The 21332-nt window shown below is 43.8% G+C and overlaps 2 protein-coding genes across 2 annotated transcripts; one reads left to right on the top strand and one right to left on the bottom strand.

Moving 5' to 3' along the window:
- The first annotated feature begins 431 nt into the window (after positions 1 to 431).
- CHERP (calcium homeostasis endoplasmic reticulum protein) lies at positions 432 to 13377 on the top strand. The gene is given in 19 exon segments (XM_063403618.1): positions 432 to 583; positions 673 to 846; positions 1468 to 1649; positions 2436 to 2573; positions 2802 to 2953; positions 3318 to 3429; positions 3770 to 3859; positions 4459 to 4696; positions 5036 to 5214; positions 5617 to 6013; positions 7863 to 7948; positions 7950 to 8102; positions 8905 to 9038; positions 9304 to 9390; positions 9832 to 9981; positions 10091 to 10207; positions 10699 to 10793; positions 11325 to 11510; positions 12678 to 13377. Coding segments are annotated over 19 exon segments (2826 nt in total). The 5' UTR covers position 432; the 3' UTR covers positions 12683 to 13377.
- A 234-nt stretch (positions 13378 to 13611) lies between these two features.
- Positions 13612 to 18687, bottom strand: C8H19orf44 (chromosome 8 C19orf44 homolog). Its single transcript, XM_063403619.1, is given in 12 exon segments — positions 13612 to 14089; positions 14440 to 14606; positions 14729 to 14824; positions 15641 to 16091; positions 16178 to 16254; positions 16817 to 17171; positions 17465 to 18034; positions 18036 to 18050; positions 18466 to 18548; positions 18551 to 18619; positions 18622 to 18648; positions 18651 to 18687. Coding segments are annotated over 12 exon segments (2025 nt in total). The 3' UTR covers positions 13612 to 14011.
- Between the last annotated feature and the right edge of the window lie 2645 nt (positions 18688 to 21332).

Below are 21332 nucleotides of genomic sequence, written 5' to 3'. Positions count from 1 at the left end.
AGCTCTTACCCCAGCTGATCCCCAAGAGGGAATGAAGGCCCTTAGCAAAGGCTGGGGTTAATATACTCCCCTTGGGGCCTGCCACATGCTGCCCCGCCTGCTCAGTTGCTGCTCCTTAGCACAAGGGCTTTTCCGTCGGCTTTTTCTCCCAGCGATGCTCTGTACCCAGGTACACCCGGCTGGGTGCTCTAACCATCGTTCCTGTACTAAACGTTGAGGTGTTGTTCAACTCGGTTGTTACCTTTTAAAAACATTAATAATGCGAGCAAGCATTGGGCCTTGAGACAGGTTAGTCGCTTTACCAGCAGCGTTCTGCCTGTGCTGTTACTTGAACTTAAGCAGAGGAACCATTCGTTACCTCTTGTTTCCTGACTCATTATTATTGTCATTCACTCCGGTAACGCGGGGCCCGCCACGGCGGGTGGGCGGGACATGCGACCCCGCGTGACCGGCGCTGCGCGGTGTCTCCATGGCGACGGATCCGTAAAGCGCGGCGGCGCGGGTGTCGCAGCCCTTCCGTCCGTGCGGCGCGGCCCAGCGGCCCCGGGACTCGCGGCCATGGAGATGCCGCTGCCGCCCGAGGGTGAGGGGCGATCGGGAGAAACGGGGGGCAACCGCGGGAACGGGAAGGGAGCGGGGAGAGCGGGGGTTGATGGCGCTGCCTCTCCACAGACCAGGAGCTGCGGAATGTCATCGACAAGCTGGCGCAGTTTGTGGCGCGGAACGGGCCCGAGTTCGAGAAGATGACGATGGAGAAGCAGAAGGAGAACCCCAAATTCTCCTTCCTCTTCGGGGGCGACTTCTACGGCTACTACAAGTACAAGCTGGCGCTGGAGCAGCAGCAGCGTGAGTGGGGCCTGCGGCTCGGGCAGGGCCGGCTCGGGGCTCCCTCCCTCCCCCGGCTGCGGGGTCTCGGGGTCGGCCGGCGGAGACACTTTTGTCTCCCTTGGTCTCGTCCTGCTCCGCCGGGACCGGTTTGCAGCCTCTTCCTGCGCTCTGGGTTCCAGGTAGTTGGTTTAGCGCTGCCCGCGGCTCCTCACGGCCCCGGTTGTGGGTTTGGAGGCGGGCAGGCAGAGCCGGAGGGACGGGCAGCGTGGTGTGACGGAGCTCAGCACCTGGAGAGCCGGAACTCTGCTTGTCCCGGAGTTGTCCCTCTGGAAGTGTTCAGGGAGTTGCTGACTCTGCTCGTTGGCACCATCCACCCGTGATTTTGCGTTAACCGCAGAATCATAGAATGTGCTGAGTCGGAAGGGACCCATCGGGATCACCGAGTCCAACTCCTGGCTCTGCACAGGACACCCCAAGAATCCCAGCAAGTGTCTGAGAGCGTTGTCCAAGCAGCTCGGTAGACCCCTCTGATCCCCTCAGAGTGAGGGTCTGTTTGGAACCGGTGCCATTTTCATCTGTGGGCTGGCAATGGAGGGTTTCTCTAGGAGGTTTACTTTCAGCGTTTATTCTGTCTAATAGTGTTGTGCAAGCAAAGCCAAGATATCGAGGCTTCCGCACAGATCCAGCCCCTGCCACAGCCGTCACTCCCACCAGCTGCGCCCATCCCAGCCCCTCAGGGCACCCCATCTGTGGAGGAACTCATCCAGCAGAGTCAGTGGAACCTGCAGCAGCAGGAGCAGCATCTCCTTGCTATGAGACAGGTTGGTTTAAGATGAACACTCGGCTGGTGTATCCTGGCCTGTCAGTGGCTGTAGGAATTAGGAGTGAAGGGGGAGAGACGGTTTGCTTCTGAGCGTTGATGGAGGTGAGAAGGGATGCTGCTTTCCTTCTTATTTTTCTTGTGTGGCAAATGCCATCGTTCCCCTAGAGTGTATGTATCTGATGTCTAGGTTGTCTTAGTATGATTGATCTGTGATTAAAACCTTTTATTTACTCTTTGAAAAACCTTGTTAGTTTTAGAGTGGAATAAACTGTGACCACTTTAACCATGGTTTAATGCTGCAGATTGGTGGGAACTACAAGATGTTCCAGTTTGTAGTATTCTGACTTAGATGTGATTAGGGGTGGAAGGGAACTGTGTGCTGTCAACTAGCTGATTTTTGCAGGAGACATTTACCTGTTAACGCTGCAGAAAACCAAACCAAAGAGTTCCATGTGCCTTGGTTGTGTTCCTTACATTTAAGAGCTTTTTGCAATTATTTGTTATTATGTGATGGATTTTAGAAGTAGAAGTAAATTTCACTTCTCCTGAAAAATGTGAAGAGTCTTTTCTTTTCAGAACCAAAGAATAGAAACATTTTCATGAGGTCACAGTGATTGTAAAAGATTTTGGTGTTTGAGATAGCTACTTAGAAAGCTATCTTTGAGATAGCTGCTTAGGTCCAAGAGGATAAGGGTACGGCAGCTTCATTCTTTAAAAGAACGTTGGTTATAATGTATTTCTTTCTCCTTTTTTTCACTTCTATTTTCTGGGGTTTTTTTATCAGGAACAAGTCACATCAGCAGTAGCCCTTGCAATTGAGCAACAAATGCAAAAGGTTTTGGAGGAAACCCAGTTAGATATGAATGAATTTGACAGCTTGTTGCAGCCAATAATTGACACTTGCACGAAAGATGCCATCTCAGTAAGTGATCTGAATCTGCTCAGGGATTTGGTGGTGCTGTGGGTTTGTTTGAATTTTGAGATTTTCTATCTATGTCCACGACAGCTTTATATCTGTGTTGTGTGGCAGGTAAGATGAAAGCTGTTACCTGAAAACCCCCCTTCCTGCAGTTATTTCAGAGCTATAGAAAGCCCATCTCGTGGGAACACATTAGACTGATCTGAAATACTTAAAATTTGCTTTTCTAAGGCTGGCAAGAACTGGATGTTTAGTAATGCCAAGTCTCCTGCACACTGTGAGTTGATGGCTGGCCACCTGCGGAACCGGATCACAGCAGAAGGAGCTCACTTTGAGCTGCGGCTGCACCTCATCTACTTAATCAATGATGTTTTGCATCACTGGTAAGGATTCAGTTATGGGTTTCAGTTTGCTGTTTTGATTAATTTGATGAAGTTTCTTGCCTAGATAGAGTGTTGGTTTGACTAGTCACTTCATATTTTTAATGTATTAATTATTTTTAGCAGCTGTCCTTAGATGTTCACAGCTTTGATCTAATCCTTTAGTAATCAAATTTAGGTAAAACCGTTTTACCTACTTTGTGTATTTTTCCTCCAGACAAGATTTTACAATAAATTCGTCAGGGAGAGAGCTCTCTATTTCGTGATTCCATTACTCGTAGCATAGCAGAGGTTGAGATGAATTGAGTATTCCGCTGCCCTTAGTGTTACGATGAAAAGGATAACTCTTCCCATTCTTTTCTCGAAGCCAGCGGAAGCAAGCACGAGATCTTCTGGCTGCTTTACAGAAGGTGGTTGTGCCTATTTATTGTACCAGTTTTCTAGCAGTGGAGGAGGATAAGCAACAGAAAATTGCCAGAGTGAGTATCTGGTTTTGGTTTAACTGTAACTTTTGCTTCGTTAGGTTGGTGCTTTGTAAATTCACCAATAGGCAGGTGCGAGAAGAGATTCTTCTGGTCTGATTGTCTTCATAAATTCTGTTACAGCAGGTGCTCTAGTTCACATTTAAAACAGAACTTTAAAGTACGTAGGCTTTATTTGAGAGTTACCATAATGATGAATAAAACTGAATCTTTACTGGTTCAACAATAAATACCAAAATCCTAGGTCTTATGGAAAGCTGAAGACACAAAATGCAGTGCCTCAGTTTTTTTTTGATTGTTCATAATTTCTAAAATCCTTTCACTCTTATTCATGCAGCTTCTTCAGCTATGGGAGAAAAATGGGTACTTTGATGAGTCCATTATTCAGCAGTTACAAAGCCCAGCTCTTGGACTTGGCCAGTACCAGGTTAGCCACAAAAATACCGGTTTTCGTATTTATGCAAATACTTTGAAAATTATTTTCCTTTTCAAAGGATGTTAATTTCTGTCTCCCCTCCCCTCCCTTGAAGCTGCTTTCAAGGGATTACAAAAAATAATGTAAAATATAACCTTGTTATTTCAAACATTCAATAATCCAGCTGCTGCTATGGTCCTGGACACAGGATACAGACTGATACAGTGCTGTGCATACATGACAGTGTCTTGTATAGCAGGGAGTGTTTGGTCAAAAGGAAACAAGCAAACGTGGCTTTAAATTGGGTACATTGAATATAAAAATTGTTGTGGCAGTGGGAACCTTTACTTTTTATTAATAATAATGATGTTGATTTGATCTGTATTGGAAAGACAGTACTAAAGATGGTGGGTTCCGGGCTGCAGAGAGTATTTTGGAAATCCCCCCCAAAGGTGCATAATGAGACTGGGTGGTTCTGCCAGCATTATCTCGCATCCTCATGCGTTTTTCGGGAGAGAGGATGAAGGGCAATACAGGGAATTCTGAACGAGCGAATAGACTAGGTATTACAGGTGCAGTGTTCGCTTCTTCTCCTTTGTTTCTTTTATCAGGCGAATTTGATCACTGAATATGCAACGGTTGTACAGCCCGTGCAAGTGGCTTTCCAACAGCAGATCCAGAACCTGAAAACTCAACACGAGGAGTTTGTGAACAGTTTAACGCAGCAGCAGCAGCAGCAACAGATCCAAATACCCCCACTAGAGAACGAGGTGAAATCGACACCCCCGCCTCAAGCCCCCACAGCAGCCCCAGCCTCAGCTCCACCGTCTGCTTCGGTCACACAAGCAGGTACTGAGCTGACCTTGGACTTGTGCAAAAATCAGTGGGTGACAATGTTATGACTTTTTTTTTTTTCTTTCCCTCCTTTTTTTAATAATGAGGCACAATGCACTGCTGGTTTGGTTCAGGCAAAAGCTTGAATCTGTTCAGAGCCTTGCAGCAGGTGGAGGCTGATGCTTGAGTATAAAAAGAACCAAAGAGATGAGTGTTAAATAGATTAGAAGTCCTGTCTCCTAGTAATTACATTTCTGCAGAAGAAATTCACCTGGAGCCTGGTGTGGTGGTATTTTATTAACTGCATGTGACTTTGATACTTTGATGCTGACAATAGTCTCTAAATTGTTCCAGATGATGGTAAATCTCAGCTGCCTCTGGCTGGTTCCACAGAGTATGACACAGCTGGGTCTGGGGTGCAGGATCCTGCCTCAGGTGGACCACGTGGCCCTGGGTCTCATGATCAGATTCCCCCAAATAAACCACCCTGGTTTGACCAACCTCACCCGGTTGCGCCGTGGGGTCAACAACAGGTAAGAAATGGTTCTGAAAACGTATGCGGAGATTCAGACTGTCTTGGTTGTGGAGGTTGGGAATGACAATCTTGGTTGTGGAAGTGCAGTGAAAAGCTGTGAAAGTTAGAAATCCAGATTTCAGTGCCGAGCTTTGTCATTCTGAGCGCAGTTAAAGGCAAAATGTTAATCACATTTCAGTTTGTTATCATCACGCTATTCCTATGAACAAGAGCTGTTTGGTTCAGTAACAGTTTGGTCTTTTCCCATCTTTTTGCTGAAGTTGCAGTCATTCAGACTCTGTATTTGAAATGTTCTTTTGCTTGTGTGTGTTGCCTATGGGCTGTATTCCTTTAAGAAGGTATGTTATTGTGGTTTTTATTCTTGTAACCTAATGACCAGGCTTCTGTACTTCACCTCCAGGGACCACCTCATTGTCCTCCCTGGAATAACAACCATGAAGGTATGTGGAACGAACAGAGAGATCAAGGCTGGAACAATCAGCGAGAGACACCTTGGAACAACCAGCCTGATCCTTCTTGGAACAACCAGTTTGAAGCACCGTGGAACAACCAGCATGAGCAGCCTCCATGGGGTGGGGGTCAGAGGGAACCTCCATTTCGAATGCAGCGGCCACCTCACTTCAGAGGCCCATTTCCTCCACATCAGCAACATCCCCAATTCAACCAGCCCCCGCATCCGCATAATTTCAACCGCTTTCCACCTCGCTTCATGCAGGATGATTTTCCACCTCGCCATCCCTTTGAAAGACCTCCTTATCCTCATCGTTTTGATTACCCCCAGGGGGATTTTCCTCAAGGTAAAGTGTGTACCAGGCCAGGTTTTCTTACATTGTAATGCTGGTTGCCATTAGAAAATTATTTGATGATTTGGGGTGACAGTTTATCCTTGGTGGACTGTTGTGATTTTCCTAAGAAGTGTGCAGTTTGGGAAGCTACTGCTAAGAGCTCAGTAGGAAACACATGCAGAATTGGATGCTTCCCTGCTTTTTGAGTCTTCCCTAATGGATAAGAACTTGTAGTCCAAATTCAAGTCAGCATCTCTACAGGCATCTCTTTTGTGACTACTTTGCTTTAAAAGTAGTAAGTTGAAAGGTGAGACGAGGCATTTTCTTGTAAATTTAACCACCTGCACATCAGCCCGTAGGTGAGGGCCGATGAGAGCTGTGTAGATGGAGGAAGTTAAGAGGAAGGCTAAAAGCATTTGTTCCTGTGCATATACTCATTTGTTCTTTCTTTTTATTTTGACTGCAAAGCTCTCTAGTTTTTCTGCCTTTAATGTTGCGTGGCTTGCTAGTGTGTGGTGAAATGATCTCTACGTCCTGTTCTTCCTCCTCATTGGAGGAACATGGGAATGTATAGGGAATGTATAGGAGTAACCAGGTGCTGCTTGCCTGGCCTGCAGCTGTCCAGAAGTCTGCTATAGTTCTGCCCAGAGGTAGTTTCCTGCAGGAGTTACTGTTACTCTGGAATGATCCTTGTCGATGTAAAGACCAAAGATCACCCTGGTTCTGTGTGACAGGTCATGTAGAAGATGCATTATGTTTGTGTAGGTGTTGCTACATTAATCCTAAAAGTTTCTCAGTTTTCCAAGTCCAAAAATGGTTGAAAACCAATGGATTTGAGTTTATATATTTAAGACTGAGTTTAACTTCTGTAGTAGAGATCGTCCCTTTTTTCCCCTTGGGTTTTATTGTTTGGATGGGTTTTTTTAAGAATTGTGGTAATGAGTAGGGAGAAAGGGAGAACTCCCTCGTGTCTGAAGCTCAGAATGAGATGCTTGGTTTTGGATTCTCGTGGTGATTTAAAATACCTGTGGTTTCATGCAAAGTTGTTGGAGGAAGGGATCTACTAAACCAGATGGTTACAATTAGGAAAGCAGTGAAGCAATGACAGTACAGGCTGTGCTCGAGTTCTGATGACAATGAGTCGAATAATACCAGCTCGAGATTAGGAAGCAGCTGTAATGGCTTTTCCTAGAAAAACTGTTAATCCTGTTGCAAATGATGTTGATTTTTAGTCTTGCATTTTTCTTAGTACTGAGTGCAGTGAGTTCAGCAGGGTCTCCTGGCATTCATGGCGTTTGTCCATCAGTAGTTGGATGACTGTCATTCACTTCCCTATTTCAACAGAATTATTATCTCTACCTCTTCTCCAAATTTTTTTTTCTCCAAAAGTATTTTTTTGTCACCCACTGATGTGAGTTAATTGCTGCCGTATATATTTATTTACGTATGTTGATTTGACAGAGAGACAGAACTAATTACAGGTCCAAGCTGAGCCATTATTGTGTACTTAGCTTCAGAAATGAATCACATCGGTAGCTGCCGCGCTGCATCTGAAATGTTTTATTCTTGAGTGTTTGTCTTCCTTGTGGTCCTTTTGACCACAGTACATCCCAAAAGAAGCAGTGGCTTGGGGCTGAACTATCCTGTTGTTTAGGAAGCGGTTGCTGTGGCCAGGGAGGCATATGCACTGTGGGGTATTCATGAATGTGGACCTGTAGGCAGCCTCTGGTCCTTCGGTTCTGGTGTTTTGCTTGATCTGCCAATACTGGCTTTTAGGATAAATGCAGTAATTGAAGTTCATCTCGGATGGCCTTCCTTTCTTGATAGCTAAATAAAGCATTTTAACTCTCCCACTCTGCAGAAATTGGACCTCCTCATCATCATCCTGGTCACAGATTGCCTCATCCTGGAATCAGTGAGCATCCTCCCTGGGGAGGACCACAGCACCCCCGATTTTGGGCCTCCCCCACATGGATTTAACGGGCAGCCCCCTCACATGCGGCGCCAAGGGCCTCCTCACATGAACCACGATGATCCCAGTCTGGTGCCGAATGTTCCCTACTTTGATCTTCCTGCTGGACTGATGGCTCCGCTTGTCAAAGTAAGTGCTTGCTATGGGACTGACTGCTGGGATTAAAAGATCCAAAGCCTGTTGTTGTTATTAGGGACAGTTCAACATAGATGTGTATAATTTCAAATCCTTCCATCCCACAACCAGTTGTGTATGGTATAAGAGCAGGAGTAATTGGGAGGACTAGGTAGTGAAAATGTGTTGTATGCTAGAGGAAGCTGGTTGAACTCACAGTGTGAACGACTCATTTATACTTGAAAGTCTGACCACTATTGGTAGGAAATGGAAATCCCCAGTGATTTCCAGATGGTCAGAGAGACCTCACAGGTCTGATCGGGCTGCTGTACTACTCCTTTGTAATTAGAATTCTCGTGAAGATATTTTACAATATAATTTTATAATGCTATATATACAAAGAAGGATAGAGAACAGGAAACATACCTGTATCAGCATCTTCAGGGATGTTTATGTTTATATATTCTGTATTTGAGGTGAACAAATAAGCCTCTTCCCATCTCTTTGTGTTATTCTCATACACCAGTTTGTGCCAGGCTTCCATCCAGACACATTAGCACAAAGGTGGATGAGATCTGCATTTTATCTGCCTGGTGACCCACTTAATACTGCAACCTGTGCAGTGCAGGCTTTTCAGAGAACTCACAATAGTGATAGCACGAGAAAGCATCGAGTCATCTGACTAATCCATATTTCCAGATAATTTTTTATCCAGTATTGAAACTTGAGGTCTCTACACAGCTAAATCTGTATTTAACTTTTCAGGTAGCCACCCCATGACACTTGACACGAATGTAATTTGTTTTGTCTCTGGCAGCTTGAAGACCATGAGTATAAGCCTTTAGATCCTAAAGATATACGTCTTCCACCTCCAATGCCCCCCAGTGAGAGACTTCTGGCTGCGGTTGAGGCATTTTATAGTCCACCATCTCATGACAGGCCTAGAAATAGGTAGGTGTCGCCAATAAAATGGTACAGCAAATGCCCTAAGAAAGTGTCTCAAACCACATAGTACCTCCCTGTCTTTCACCTGTGTCTTGGTTCTCCTAATGCTTTTGTTGTATTGCAACTGCACTTGCTGTTTGATCGTATTCTGAGATTTGGCAGACAATTTTCCCCAGACCCTTTGTTCCGTACAAAATCTGGTGAAAATCCTTAAGGTTGCCACTGAAGTGGAATTTACACGTATGGGTTCTGTGTGGTTGATGTGTTGCAGTGAAGGATGGGAGCAGAATGGACTGTACGAATTCTTCAGAGCTAAAATGAGAGCGAGGCGGAGGAAAGGTCAAGAGAAGAGAAATAGGTGAGAGTTCCTGTGTGCTGCCTTCTGCTGTGTGCTGTTTGTCTGGAAGGTGCTTGGGCTAAATGAAGAGGGAAAGTCTGTTCAGCAACATGCTAATCTGCAGAAGATGGAACCGGCACAAGTTGCCCAGAGAAGCTGTGGCTGCCCCGTCCCTGGAAGTGCCGAAGGCCAGGTTGGACGGAGCATGGAGCAGCCTGGTCTTGAGGAAGGCATCCCTGCCCCATGGCAGGGGTTGGAACTGGATGAGCTTGAAGGTCCCTTCCAACCCAAACTGCTTTGTGATTCTGTGAAGCAGTTTTTCAAATTCAAGCTTTCACTTTCAGTGCAGAAGTAGTGCTTCTGTGTAATTTCTGTGTAATTTGAATGTGATCAGGAGTAGATTTGTGTTTCTGGTGCTCCTCCGTGGAATCTCACTGGAATTTTCTCTGCTCATCTGTGCAGTGGGCCTTCTCGGTCTCGCAGTCGGTCTAAAAGCCGAGGTCGTTCATCTTCCCGGTCTAATTCACGATCTTCAAAGTCATCTGGCTCCTACTCAAGATCACGCTCTCGCTCTTGTTCTCGATCACGATCCTATTCTCGCTCACAGTCCAGGTAGGGCATGGGGGGGCTGAACCTTGGGGACTGGAGAGTGGGAAAAACCCAAGGCTGATCCAAGGAACTGCTGGGGTTGCTCTGGTAACTTGTGTGCTCTCCCTTTCAGAAGCCGGAGCAGGTCCCGTTCCTCTCACAGCCGATCACGGTCTCGGTCACGGTCTCGGTCCAAATCGTACTCCCCAGGAAGGCGGCGCCGTTCCCGCTCTCGCAGTCCTACTCCTCCGTAAGCTTTGATTTGGTCCTGTGTCCTTTTACCTGGGCTGTTTGAACTGAGTGCCTGCAGGGGCACTGCCTCATTACCAGGGGATAATAAGCATTTTAACTATGAGCAGAAAAGATGATGGAGGGCAGATTTAGAAACAATTTATCTGCTATATGTGCTTATAGAGAGACTATTACTCTATGGCGGTGGCTTTTTATTTTAACAAAACTGCGTGCAACTGTGAAGTCTGTGTACACCTTCCTTGGGAGCAGGAGTAATTCTGTGAATGCTCCATTGGGAAGAGCACAGTGTTTGATTTCCCTTGTGCCGAGAAAGCAGGTGATGTGTTTCTGGCATCTCACTAACTACATAATCTAATGGCTTTAATTAAGAATAGCTTAGTAGAGTGGATGGAATCGTGTTGGATGTTAATGCTTAACAGGATAGAACTGATTGTGCTTTGTGTCTGAATAGGATCACTGGTTTCTAATTTGTTCTTCTTATTTTCTTAGTTCTTCTGCAGGTTTGGGCTCCAGTTCTGGGCCTCCTATTCCAGAATCAAGACTTGGAGAAGAAAATAAAGGCCATCAAATGCTAGTGAAAATGGGTAAGATGCTGTTCTAGAACCTTACACAAACCAGGAAACAAGATGAGACACCAAAGTCTTAGCTATAATAAATTAGTGCATGTTCATAAGGAATTATTCCTTGGCATTCCAAGGTCAGCATAAGACTATTCAGAAATGTAAGTATACAGAGCAGTGATAGTTGCCTTTGTGGGAGAGATGCAGAAGACAGGGATGTGAGTTTGGGATCAGCTGGAACTGACCCTACCCAAGGTATTTCATCTCCCTGTAGTGCAGGTCAGCAGGGTTGACCAGACAGATTGGGCTTGCACTGCCTTTCTTCTTGTCTTCCTAACAGTTTTTAGGGATAGTGCTGCTGTCAGCTCCTAGAATCTCTGCATATTAATGCTTGTGAAATAAATGGGACAGCTCACGTATTGTTTTGGGTTGGTTGTTCCCATCCTGTTTTATCAAACTGATGCTGTCGTTGGTTGTTTCCAAAATGTCCGTGCTTGTCTTCACAATTCTAGTAATAGAACAGTGAAAGGATTGTATGTCGTGTCCTTGCTGCAGGATGGAGTGGATCTGGTGGATTGGGAGCCAAGGAACAAGGAATTCAGGATCCAATTAAAGGAGGTGATATCCGAGACAAATGGGATCAGTACAAAGGAGTTGGAGTTGCATTGGACGACCCTTACGAAAACTACCGAAGAAATAAAAGTTACTCGTTTATCGCACGCATGAAGGCCAGGGATGAATGTAAGTGAATGTTTCTCAGCAATTTAGAAACCTCAGTAGAGTTGAAAATTATTTTTATAAACCCAAATCAAAATGTCACTAACTCTTAATTTTTTCTAATGTAACTGATACAGGAAAACAGGTAGGTGGATGTGTGCTCTTATTAACCTGGCAGGTTTTCCTTTCTAGGCATTGTGTTGTGTTCTAATTTCTGAAACGCTAATTAATGAGCGTGTTCTGTTTAAACCACTTCCTGGCTGCCATACTGAGCACCCGCATCTCTGAATGTTGGCCCACAAGAACTTGGAGCAGGCACAAAGTTAGTGGAGGGGAAGCTGTGCCGCACAAGGGACGCCTGCCGCAGCAGGGAGGTCCTTGTGGTTGGAATCAAGTTAGACCTCACTTACTGTTTACCCCTGCCCTATTCAGAGTCTCCTACCATTAGTACCACGTTCTGCCAAAGCCAGAACTGGTAATAAATTCTCTGTAGTGCAGGAAGGGTTCAGAAAAAGTGGAGGTGTTTATAAGAGGTGAAGACAATTACCCAAATGATGGATTTTTGCAGACAGTCTGTGCTACATTGAACATTGGCACTTGCCAACAGCTCAAAGGAAATAGTTGGTATGCTCAATGAAATGTCACTTCTGCCTCTAGATCTGTGCAATCAAATGGGTTCAAATAAAGCCCATAAGGAAAAATTCCTCGTTAACAGAACCCTCATTCCATGAAACATTTCCGACAGCGGAATGTGTAAGAACTCTTTTCCCTGTTGTTTCAGCAAAGTGTGAAACACAAGACCCTCCACCACTCGAATAAGACTCTCTGAAGAAAGATATCTTGCATCTTCTACAAAACATTAAACTTGTAGAAATCCGGATTAAAGTGTGGAGAAAGTAACAAATTAATTACTTCTAAAACTATGGTGAAAAATGGAAAGCTATGACATGTACTTGTCAATTAGTGCTTAAAAAAGGCCAGATTTTACTATGACAGGTGTAGCAAGTTAAAAAATTTCCATTTATCTTGCAAAACTTTCTAATTAGTTCCCCATTTTATAGTAGAATTAAACCCCATTCAAGCTGTTCCTGGTGCAGGACTGTGCCTCATTCATTCCTGTGGAATACAGACATTATCTGATGTGGTTCTATGTTCTCTAGTTCCCTAATGTATGTTTATTTCTCTCAAAAGGTTAATCCTATTTGAAGTGGAGGGGTGCTGCCTTGGGATCAAGTCAGACTGATGCTGAGCAGTGTATCCTAATGTCTAAATGGGGAACGAAGCATCTAGTTCCAGTGCAGGTGACCTCTGAGCACTGTGCGAGCTTTTAGAACCTTCCACCCACCTCCAGGCCCTGCCCAGCAGCTGCTGCAGCCACCACTCGGGGCAAGACACAAGGGTCAGTTCTCTGGTAGCTTTCCCAGCTGAGGGATGGGCGATGCTTTGTAATGGAACACAGTCTTTGAGCTTTTTATATTTTTGTATATACCCTTTAATAAAAGCTAATTAGTTCAATAGAAGAGAATCCATTTTCTCTGCTCTACACGTTTCTATCGATGAGATGTTCTTGGAAACTTGCTGTAATCTAAATGAAAAAAGGAACACACTTTTTTTAACTGTTTCCAGAGACCACCAGCTAGAACTGCTAGGCCCTTACACTGCACTTCCACTCCCTAGGTCTGCCTGGCGGCTCCCTTTTCCAGTCATTTGTTTGTAGAGCAAAAACCCTCTTAAAACCATTCAGTTAATATGGTGGAATATCAGTTTGTTCTAGATCTGCTGTAGTTGTGGAACTGTATCTGTCTGTGAATCAGCATACAACACCTGTATGTTAACAAGTTGTGAATGTTGTAGTTTTGCCTTCTAATAAACAATTTTTTAAAAATAAAAAGGCAGCTGAGATTTCGGAGTAAGTGGATTCCTGTACCTTGACTATAAGCCTTCCTTGTTTTGAATTTATCTTAATAAACACACCCAAGCGTGTGCATGGGTTTGCCATAATCTGACAAGGATGATGTGCTGGTTTTGCATTGACACTTAGTGGGGAGAGGAGCCACCCACGGAAGCATTACATAGAAATGCTGTTTGGATAACAGCACTAAAGTCAGGATATGGTAATTTTCTGCTGTTGTCATGTTTCTCAGACATTCACTTCTTCCACAATTGTAAATGCAATCACAGATCTCACAATTCACTGGATAAATGTGTGCCATTATAGTGATGACATTATAGTCCCATTAGACAGAAGTGTTGTCTTGATGTCTCTTTTATTGACACAGTCTGGCTTGAAGGTTCCTGCATATCCCTGTATTGTGTACATGAGTAAAACATTCAAGTATAGAAAAGTAAACTGTATATAATAACTAACAACTTGTACTAAGTGATTTATACTCACATAGCAGTTTGTACGAATCCTTCCACTACAGTTTATAACCTTCTATCTGTGCCACTTGGAAAGGTTTCTTGTTTCAGCCTTAGAGCTATAAATATAAATGTCACTTAAAGATCAATAACTGTCCAAGCAGTTATTTCTCCTGGGCTCTCTGAATTTCTTCAAGTGCTTGCTCAATTGTTAGAGGTGGAGATTTGTGATTCTTGATGTACTGCAAAAAAAAAAAAAAGTTAATAAATCAATGTGTTTAATGTGGAGATTATTATTTATAAAGTAGCAGAAGACAACTAATCTTCATGTCAAGATACCTGCACGTTTCTGTACCAGCAAAAGAAAGCGACCCTTCTGTTGCAGCATCTGAATGATCCCTGCTCATTTGAGGCCAGCTACATGCTATAGCAGAAACCTTAATCTTTAAAAACTATGGCCTCCAGCAGGACTTCAGTCTTTTTTTTTTCTTAAACTTATTAACTAATCAAATGCAAAGAAACTGGGTTTGCTGCAAATACCACAAGTTTTTGGAAAGGAATATGTGCTCAGTCTCTGGTTTGTCATAAATACCTCTTTAGCCTCTTCCAGGGTATGGTAGTGGAACTTCTCATGCTCTAATGACTCCACGAGGGATGTGTGAAGGCGGTGAATGTTCTCGACAAACTGCTGGGTCAGCATCACATGCTGCTTGCACATGGCATGTAAAACGAGAACCGAGGGGCTGTATGCAGTCAGTGCTGTGAGAAAGGGACAGGATGTACTGCACTGAGGCACAGCCGGCGGCAAGGGCTGAAAAAGCCAAGCTGGGCTTAGGTGCAGAAAATAGAGTAAAAAAGAAGAGTAAATGCGTTCTCAGTACCTTCTACTGCCTCCATGCTGATCACGTGACTGGCAATTGGCACTGGATCGATGTAGCTGGTTCCAACAGCTGAGGCAAGCGCTGCAGAGGGGTTTGCTGTGCATAGGATAGCATCAGAATTACGGGGTGGGGAGAATGGAAAGGTTCAATGCTACTGCTTGGTTCTTCACCAGTTATCTGGTGAAGCAGCTGTCCTAAAACCACTGCACAGCCTAACAGGAGAATTCTGTAAGCCAAAAAAATGTTGACATATACAACTTCCACAGTTTCTTTACTCTTGGGCTCCTACCACCATTGCAGAAAGCACCTTTTCTAACCCTAGGCGGAGTATAAATAAAGACTTTTGTACTCAATGCTTCTGTTTTCAAGCATGCTCAAGTTTCTACTTTCTCCTCAAGTGTGGCAAGGAATGGTGGCTCTTAGCACTTTCTCCGTTAAATAAAGAGATGTAGCCAGGGAGCTACCCCTCAGGATGTGAAAGCTCGTATCTGATCCTGTCATGGGGCCATAACACTTTCCCAAGAGAGAAGTACAATGCAAAAGAACTCTATGAATGAGCAACCACTTTAGAAACACTACTATGCTATTATTTATGATAGTAAAGATACAAGAATATTGAATTTCATTTGAGAGTACTACTTGTGCTATTGTGAGCTCTGTCGCTAACACTTGCTCATCTAACCTCAGGTCCTGTATTTACTCCTCAGGGAGTATTTCTAAGCAAAAGATATTTCTTAATATGATATTTGATCCCAGTCTTTTCTGGGGACAGGAGATTAAAGTGTTGGGCTTTAGTCAATTTTTTATTTAGCACCAGTGAGGGGAAACGGGCACTGGTCTATCAAGGCTGACTGGGCTGGCATATATAAAAAGTAAAACTTTCCTGACTAGAGCAGTAACTGCTGAACTCACCCTTTGCCCAGCAGTAGGCAAATGGAGGCTCTGTTGTCTGAACCGCGGCTTCTGTGACCGTCACTTGGTGCCCCTGGCTGTGCCGCTCTTGGGTGGCCAACGGGGATGATGGGTGTGCTCCAGAACATGTGCAGCTCCCAGCATGTCCCTCTACAGACTTCCTGTCTATTGCAGACAGAGACCTTTCAAAGTCTTCAGAATATTCTGAATTAAGAGTTCTCTCATTCTGATTAAGGTAATCCTGTTTGTGTGGAGGGAAATCTGAGGAAACTCCACTTAAATGTTCAGAGATTTCAGCTTCAGAGATGCATTTTTCAACATCCTCTTCAGAAGAATCACTCACACCAGTTACTACACTGGTCATTTTAAGAGCAGCATGGTCCTCTTCCACTAGCAATGCATCTTTTTTCATGTATTTGTTTGATTCTTGAGTAAACTGAATGTCTTTTCCCTGTAAAAGTATTTATTTTAGAACTTCCACACTCCACCAAAAAAAGGCAGGCTGGGAATATGTGCTAGTGAGAAATTTCTACTTACTTTCTGCTTTAATTCTGCTGCCTTACTGGTAGTATCTGGTGCCAAATCATCAAGGCTTAGGATATTCAGTCCGAAGTCTGCAAACAAATGACATCTACGTGTGAGAATTTGTGCGAAAATTACAGTACATTTTCCTCTAAGTGAAGAAAATGGGAAAAAAAGCCCAGTACTACCTTCCTAGTTTAGCACTAAAAAGTAAAAGTGATCAGTCATTGACTCTTTAACTTCATAGAAACTCCTAGAATTTCCTCCTTTGATTTGCTGATGTTCCTGAAGTTTGAGAGATTTTTGCTGCCCTTCATTTCCAGCTGTTCTCACTCTGACCCATTGGTACATTGTGCCACTGAAACATGAAAACTACTCTACATATTCTAATTGTTTGGACATCATAATGTCACCCAGGACAGCACCACTAATCTGAACCCATTAAGTCAAAAGCTCAGAAAAATGCGAACCCATTATACTAGAAAAAAGAAACAGATCAACAGATTACTTTTATCAGGCCTTGGTTTAGGTAAAATTTCACCAGTGAATCCTTTCAAAGTGACTATTTATTCCATGTTTATTGAGAGAATTTATGAGGAGATTATCAATACAATTCATACTGAGTCTACTGAGATGGTATTTTAGAAAACTTACACTTCAAGCTGCTGCTGGTTGGATCTTCTGCATCAGCTCCTTTAGAAAATAATTCATCTAATGACTTTAATTCACTTCTGTCACTTCCAAGGGATTCTTGCCTTTGCTTGGTGTAGCCTGCTTTAGGCAGAGCAATCTTTACCACATTGTCTTTCATGGAAGACGACATCAATCGAGATCTCATGGTATGTTCTGACAGGTTTCTGCTGGCAGGTGAAGGTGCTGGTGAATTAACTCTATCAAACATACTTTTCTCTGAGTCTTTGTTGTGAAAAGAAGATGCTTTAGATAACTCTGCTGGTGAAACTTCTTTACGAGGTGAAGAAGCCCTTCCTGATGGAACTGGAGTCTTGCACTTTTTGAAGAACATGAAAAAAAGATTTATGTGTTACTTCATTGTTATGTGTAGATTGCTGAAGGGAGAACAAATCATTGTGGGTAAAAGAGAGTAATTTTAAGATGTTAAGATGTGAACCTATCTGAATCCTATCATGAGCAAGACACAAATGCAAATTTAAAATTTAGATGCTGGTGTTATCTAAATAAAAAACGATCAGCTGATTAAAACAATTATATAAAAACATTAATAAAAATACATAATCCAGTGAAGTTTGTAATTACCTTTCTACCCCACTGAGCATCACTTACCAGAACCTTCTGATTCCAATTTCCACTGGAAAACCCCAAAGAGCTCTCCATCAATTCTCTCATTTCCTCTTCATCACTATCCAGATCAAGCTGTTGTTTAACCATAACATTTCTTTTAGGGCTTTGGATACTTTCCTTTTCCTCAGAACAGCTATCCCTGCGGGTCCCATTCCCACTGGTGGTACTGTAATTCTTCCAGTACTTCCTGCCCCTGGCACCACCTTCATGCCCAGAGGCAGATGAGGTGCACTCCTCAGCCAAAGGCTTCAGGCCCGATTCAGTGTTCTGCAATTCCAGGTGCTTTTTTTGACTCATGATTTTGCTTTCTTGTTGTGCCACTTTATCCAGGACTGAGCGTAACCGCCTGTGGGAGGCGCTGCCCAGAGTGCTCTGGGCTACACGGCTGCTCCCTGCCCACAAGGTTCTTCCCGGCATCTGGCACCGCTGGATCCCACCAGCGTTTCCGTCGCACACCTCCAGCAACATGCCCTGGTGGGACGGAGTTCTTCCAGCGTTCTCCAGCTCTGTGTCCACCACCGTGAGGTCACCACGGGTGCTGGTCCTGCGGGGGTACATGGCTGTGGCCCTGCCAAGAATCATAGAGTCACTGACCTTAGGAAAGACCTGACATCATCGAGTCCAACCTGTGACAGATTCCCACGTTGTTAACCAGACCAATACACTGAGTGCCACATCCAGTCTTTCCTTAAACATCTCCAGGGATTGTGAATCCATGGGAAACGTTTCCAATGTCTGACCACCCTTTCTGTGAAGGAATTCTTTCTGATGTCCAACCTAAACCTCCCCTGGCACAGCTTAAGACTGTCCTCTCGTCCTGTCCCTGGTTGCCTGGCAGCCAGAACTGGCACTACCTGACTGCACCCTTCTGTCAGGGAGCTATAGGAAGGGGGTTGTATAGATCCCTCCCTACACAGGACGCAAACGCCGGCCCACGCCGAGGCTGCCTAGGTACAGACTGAGATAGGGCGCCGGTGCCTCACCTGCCTTCTTCCCGCGGGTGACCGAGAGCACGCCCATCCGGGACGGCACGGGACGAGACTGAGATGAAAGGGGCAGGACGGACGGGAATGGGGCGGGACAGGGTCGGAGAGCATGCTGCCGGGCCCGCCCTGCCCGAGGCGGCGAGGGCTTCTCTGGGCCAGGCCAGAGAGGGCGGTGCGCGGCGTGTCCTGGAATCCACGACTCCCCAATATCCCGGCCATTCGTTGGCTACGCGCGAGTGCTTCGGCGCCGCCAGCCAATCACAAGCGGGTTTACAGCCGTAGGCCTCATTACCCATATAACATCATTACCGATGTAACATAATTATATACTTGTAATACAATTATATAGGTATCGATCTTATGCCATCGATAACTTTTATTTTGCCTAGTTTATTTCATTTTTCTGGGTTAGTTCTCTAGTACTTTCTAGTGTTATTCTGCTCCAAGGCAGTTCCTAAGACTTGAGTTTAAGGTTCCTAAAAACTTTCCCTTGCTATCTCTAAAACTCTGGCTAACAGATGTACACAGCTATATACACCGATTATATATTTTAATTATAATACCAGATCAGACTAGTGAAGTAAAAATTGATAACAAAATGCATCTAGCCACCCACAAGATAATTTATATTGTTTACCACTGAGGAAAATTAATGACCAAGCAAACCTACGGACTGGGATGATTGAATCTGAATTTATGATCTAAATGGCGTCAAACCTGAGGTGACTTGCTCTCTTTATTCTGTGTTAGTAGATTATTAAATTTTAGTATAGTTGAACTGTGCACTGGTTTTGCTTTCTTATTTTCTTGTGTCTTTTAAAGGATTGGGATGAACGTGAACCCATGGTGGAACTAGTGGTGAGGATCTGAATTTTGGGATGAAGAATAATACAGAATGGTATTCAACTGTGATGAATACTCCTCTATACAGTTCATAAATAATTTACTACTCCTAGCTAGGGAAACACCTTGAGCTACTTTCTTTGCCTGACTGTATTTCTGAACATGTAGTTCATCCTAGGGGGAATGGAAACCAAATCAGATTGGTAATCTGAGGACTCTTAAGAAAACAGACTTCCTGGGGTTTTTTGCTATTTTCCCTTCCACAGTGAAAGCTGGCACAATTCTTTACAATTTCTTGATAACAGCTGTTGAGGTTTATGCAAAAGTCTTTGGAGATGGAACATGGGGAGAAATGAAATGAACACAAAATTCCCATTGGTGTTTTCGTTCTTTATTTCCACATTTTAAAAATTGCTTGTCTAATCTGATTGAGAAACTACTAGTGCATAAAAGTGAAGTTGGAATCCCATGGTCCCAAAAGGGAAATGAATATAAAGCAAACTGAGGAATAGCACGAGAGAGAAAAGACTATGGAGAAAAAATACTTTGAGCAATAGTTTAAGAAAAAAAATAGAGAAAAAAGAAGGCTCTGGAAGGGACAGAGCAGTAGGGATTGATATTGAGATGGAAGAGCTTTAATTGTCATTTGAAAGAAGTTCATAGTTTTTTTCTGCTTACATCATGTAAGGATTGCAGTATTTTGTTAACAGCTTGTGGAAATCTGCTCCAATGGAGTTGTTTTAATACAGACTTTTTTGATGCAACATTAGATTTTGTGACTAGTTGCAGTTGTTTTTATAAAAAATACTGTCACAGTTAAATTGTCTACAGAAAAAGTTGGAGATTATTTATTAACTGTATCTTAACACCGCTATAATGTATTGAAACCACCCCTAATAAAGCATGAGGTTTGTAACTGTTCTACACTTTAACATTTTAATATTAAATGTAAAATGAATGCTCATTTTTATTGAGGGAATGGTGCACTTTTATGTGCCAATAAAGGCTTCAGCATGTCAAATGGGCAAAGAAGGCTTCGCAAGATGAACCAAGGAGGAGATAAGCTTTGCTTAACTCCTGTAGCCATTGTGCATCTGTCAGAGTTTCAGTGCTTACTGAGTCAATGCACCTTATCTCCTGCTGGAACATTCCAGCTCCATTGTGGTGTGGGACTGACGGTGATCCACTAATCTGATCTTACAAATTTAAAGTAAGTCTTAAATTTTTAATTTGGACAGATTTTTTTTCCCTTTCACCGTTTTGAAATAGACATACAAAGTGCCTGGATGCTGTCTTAATTTTTTTTTTTCCTAATGCAATGAGGGAAATAAATTGGAAACAATGAATGATGCGCCTGATTTTTTGTTCAGCCTGTCTTGTACCTCAATCTTGTAACTTTTTCAGTCATTTCCTTCAATCCTTTCTTAAGTCCTTCTGCTTTTCTGCACTTCATTCCTCCCCAAGAACTAATGCTACAAAATTAGCACAAAAACAAAATGAAGCCAGACTTCAGAGCCCAGGGCTTTGCTTTTACCTCCGGACACCGGCTGAAAGGATTTTGTGTGGTGAGGAGAAAGGAAGTGGGGGAATCCCTGGCAGCCCTGATGTCAGCTGTGCCACTTTGTAGTCTGTTGACTGAGGTCAAATTTTTCTACTTCTGCTTGCCCAAGAGCTGTAAAACAATTCCAGTGACAGTCTGGGGTGAAAAACTTTTAAAGCTCTGAAATACGGCAGTTGCCCTGCACCTTTTATTCCTAAACAGATTCCTGTTAATTTAACTTTTATGTGGTCACAGTCAGCCTCGGTCAGGCTGCTGCTCAGGATTCATACTCTGCAGTCAGGGGCTTGTTAACTTTGGTGTGTTTGATGCTGGAACTTTGATCCTAGACCAGAAGAAGCTTCATTGGGGATGAAGGACCTTCACTGGATGAAAGCTGCTTTGACACAGTTTAGAGCTACAAAGTTGATCGAGCGTCTCTCTGCTGAGGAAAGGCTGAGGGAGCTGAGTCTGTTCAGCCTCG

The sequence above is a fragment of the Prinia subflava genome, chromosome 8, assembly GCF_021018805.1.
Source record: "Prinia subflava isolate CZ2003 ecotype Zambia chromosome 8, Cam_Psub_1.2, whole genome shotgun sequence".
Taxonomy (NCBI): domain Eukaryota; kingdom Metazoa; phylum Chordata; class Aves; order Passeriformes; family Cisticolidae; genus Prinia; species Prinia subflava.
The sequence above is the reverse complement of the archived record's forward strand: the minus strand, read 5'-3'. Positions and strand labels throughout refer to the sequence as shown.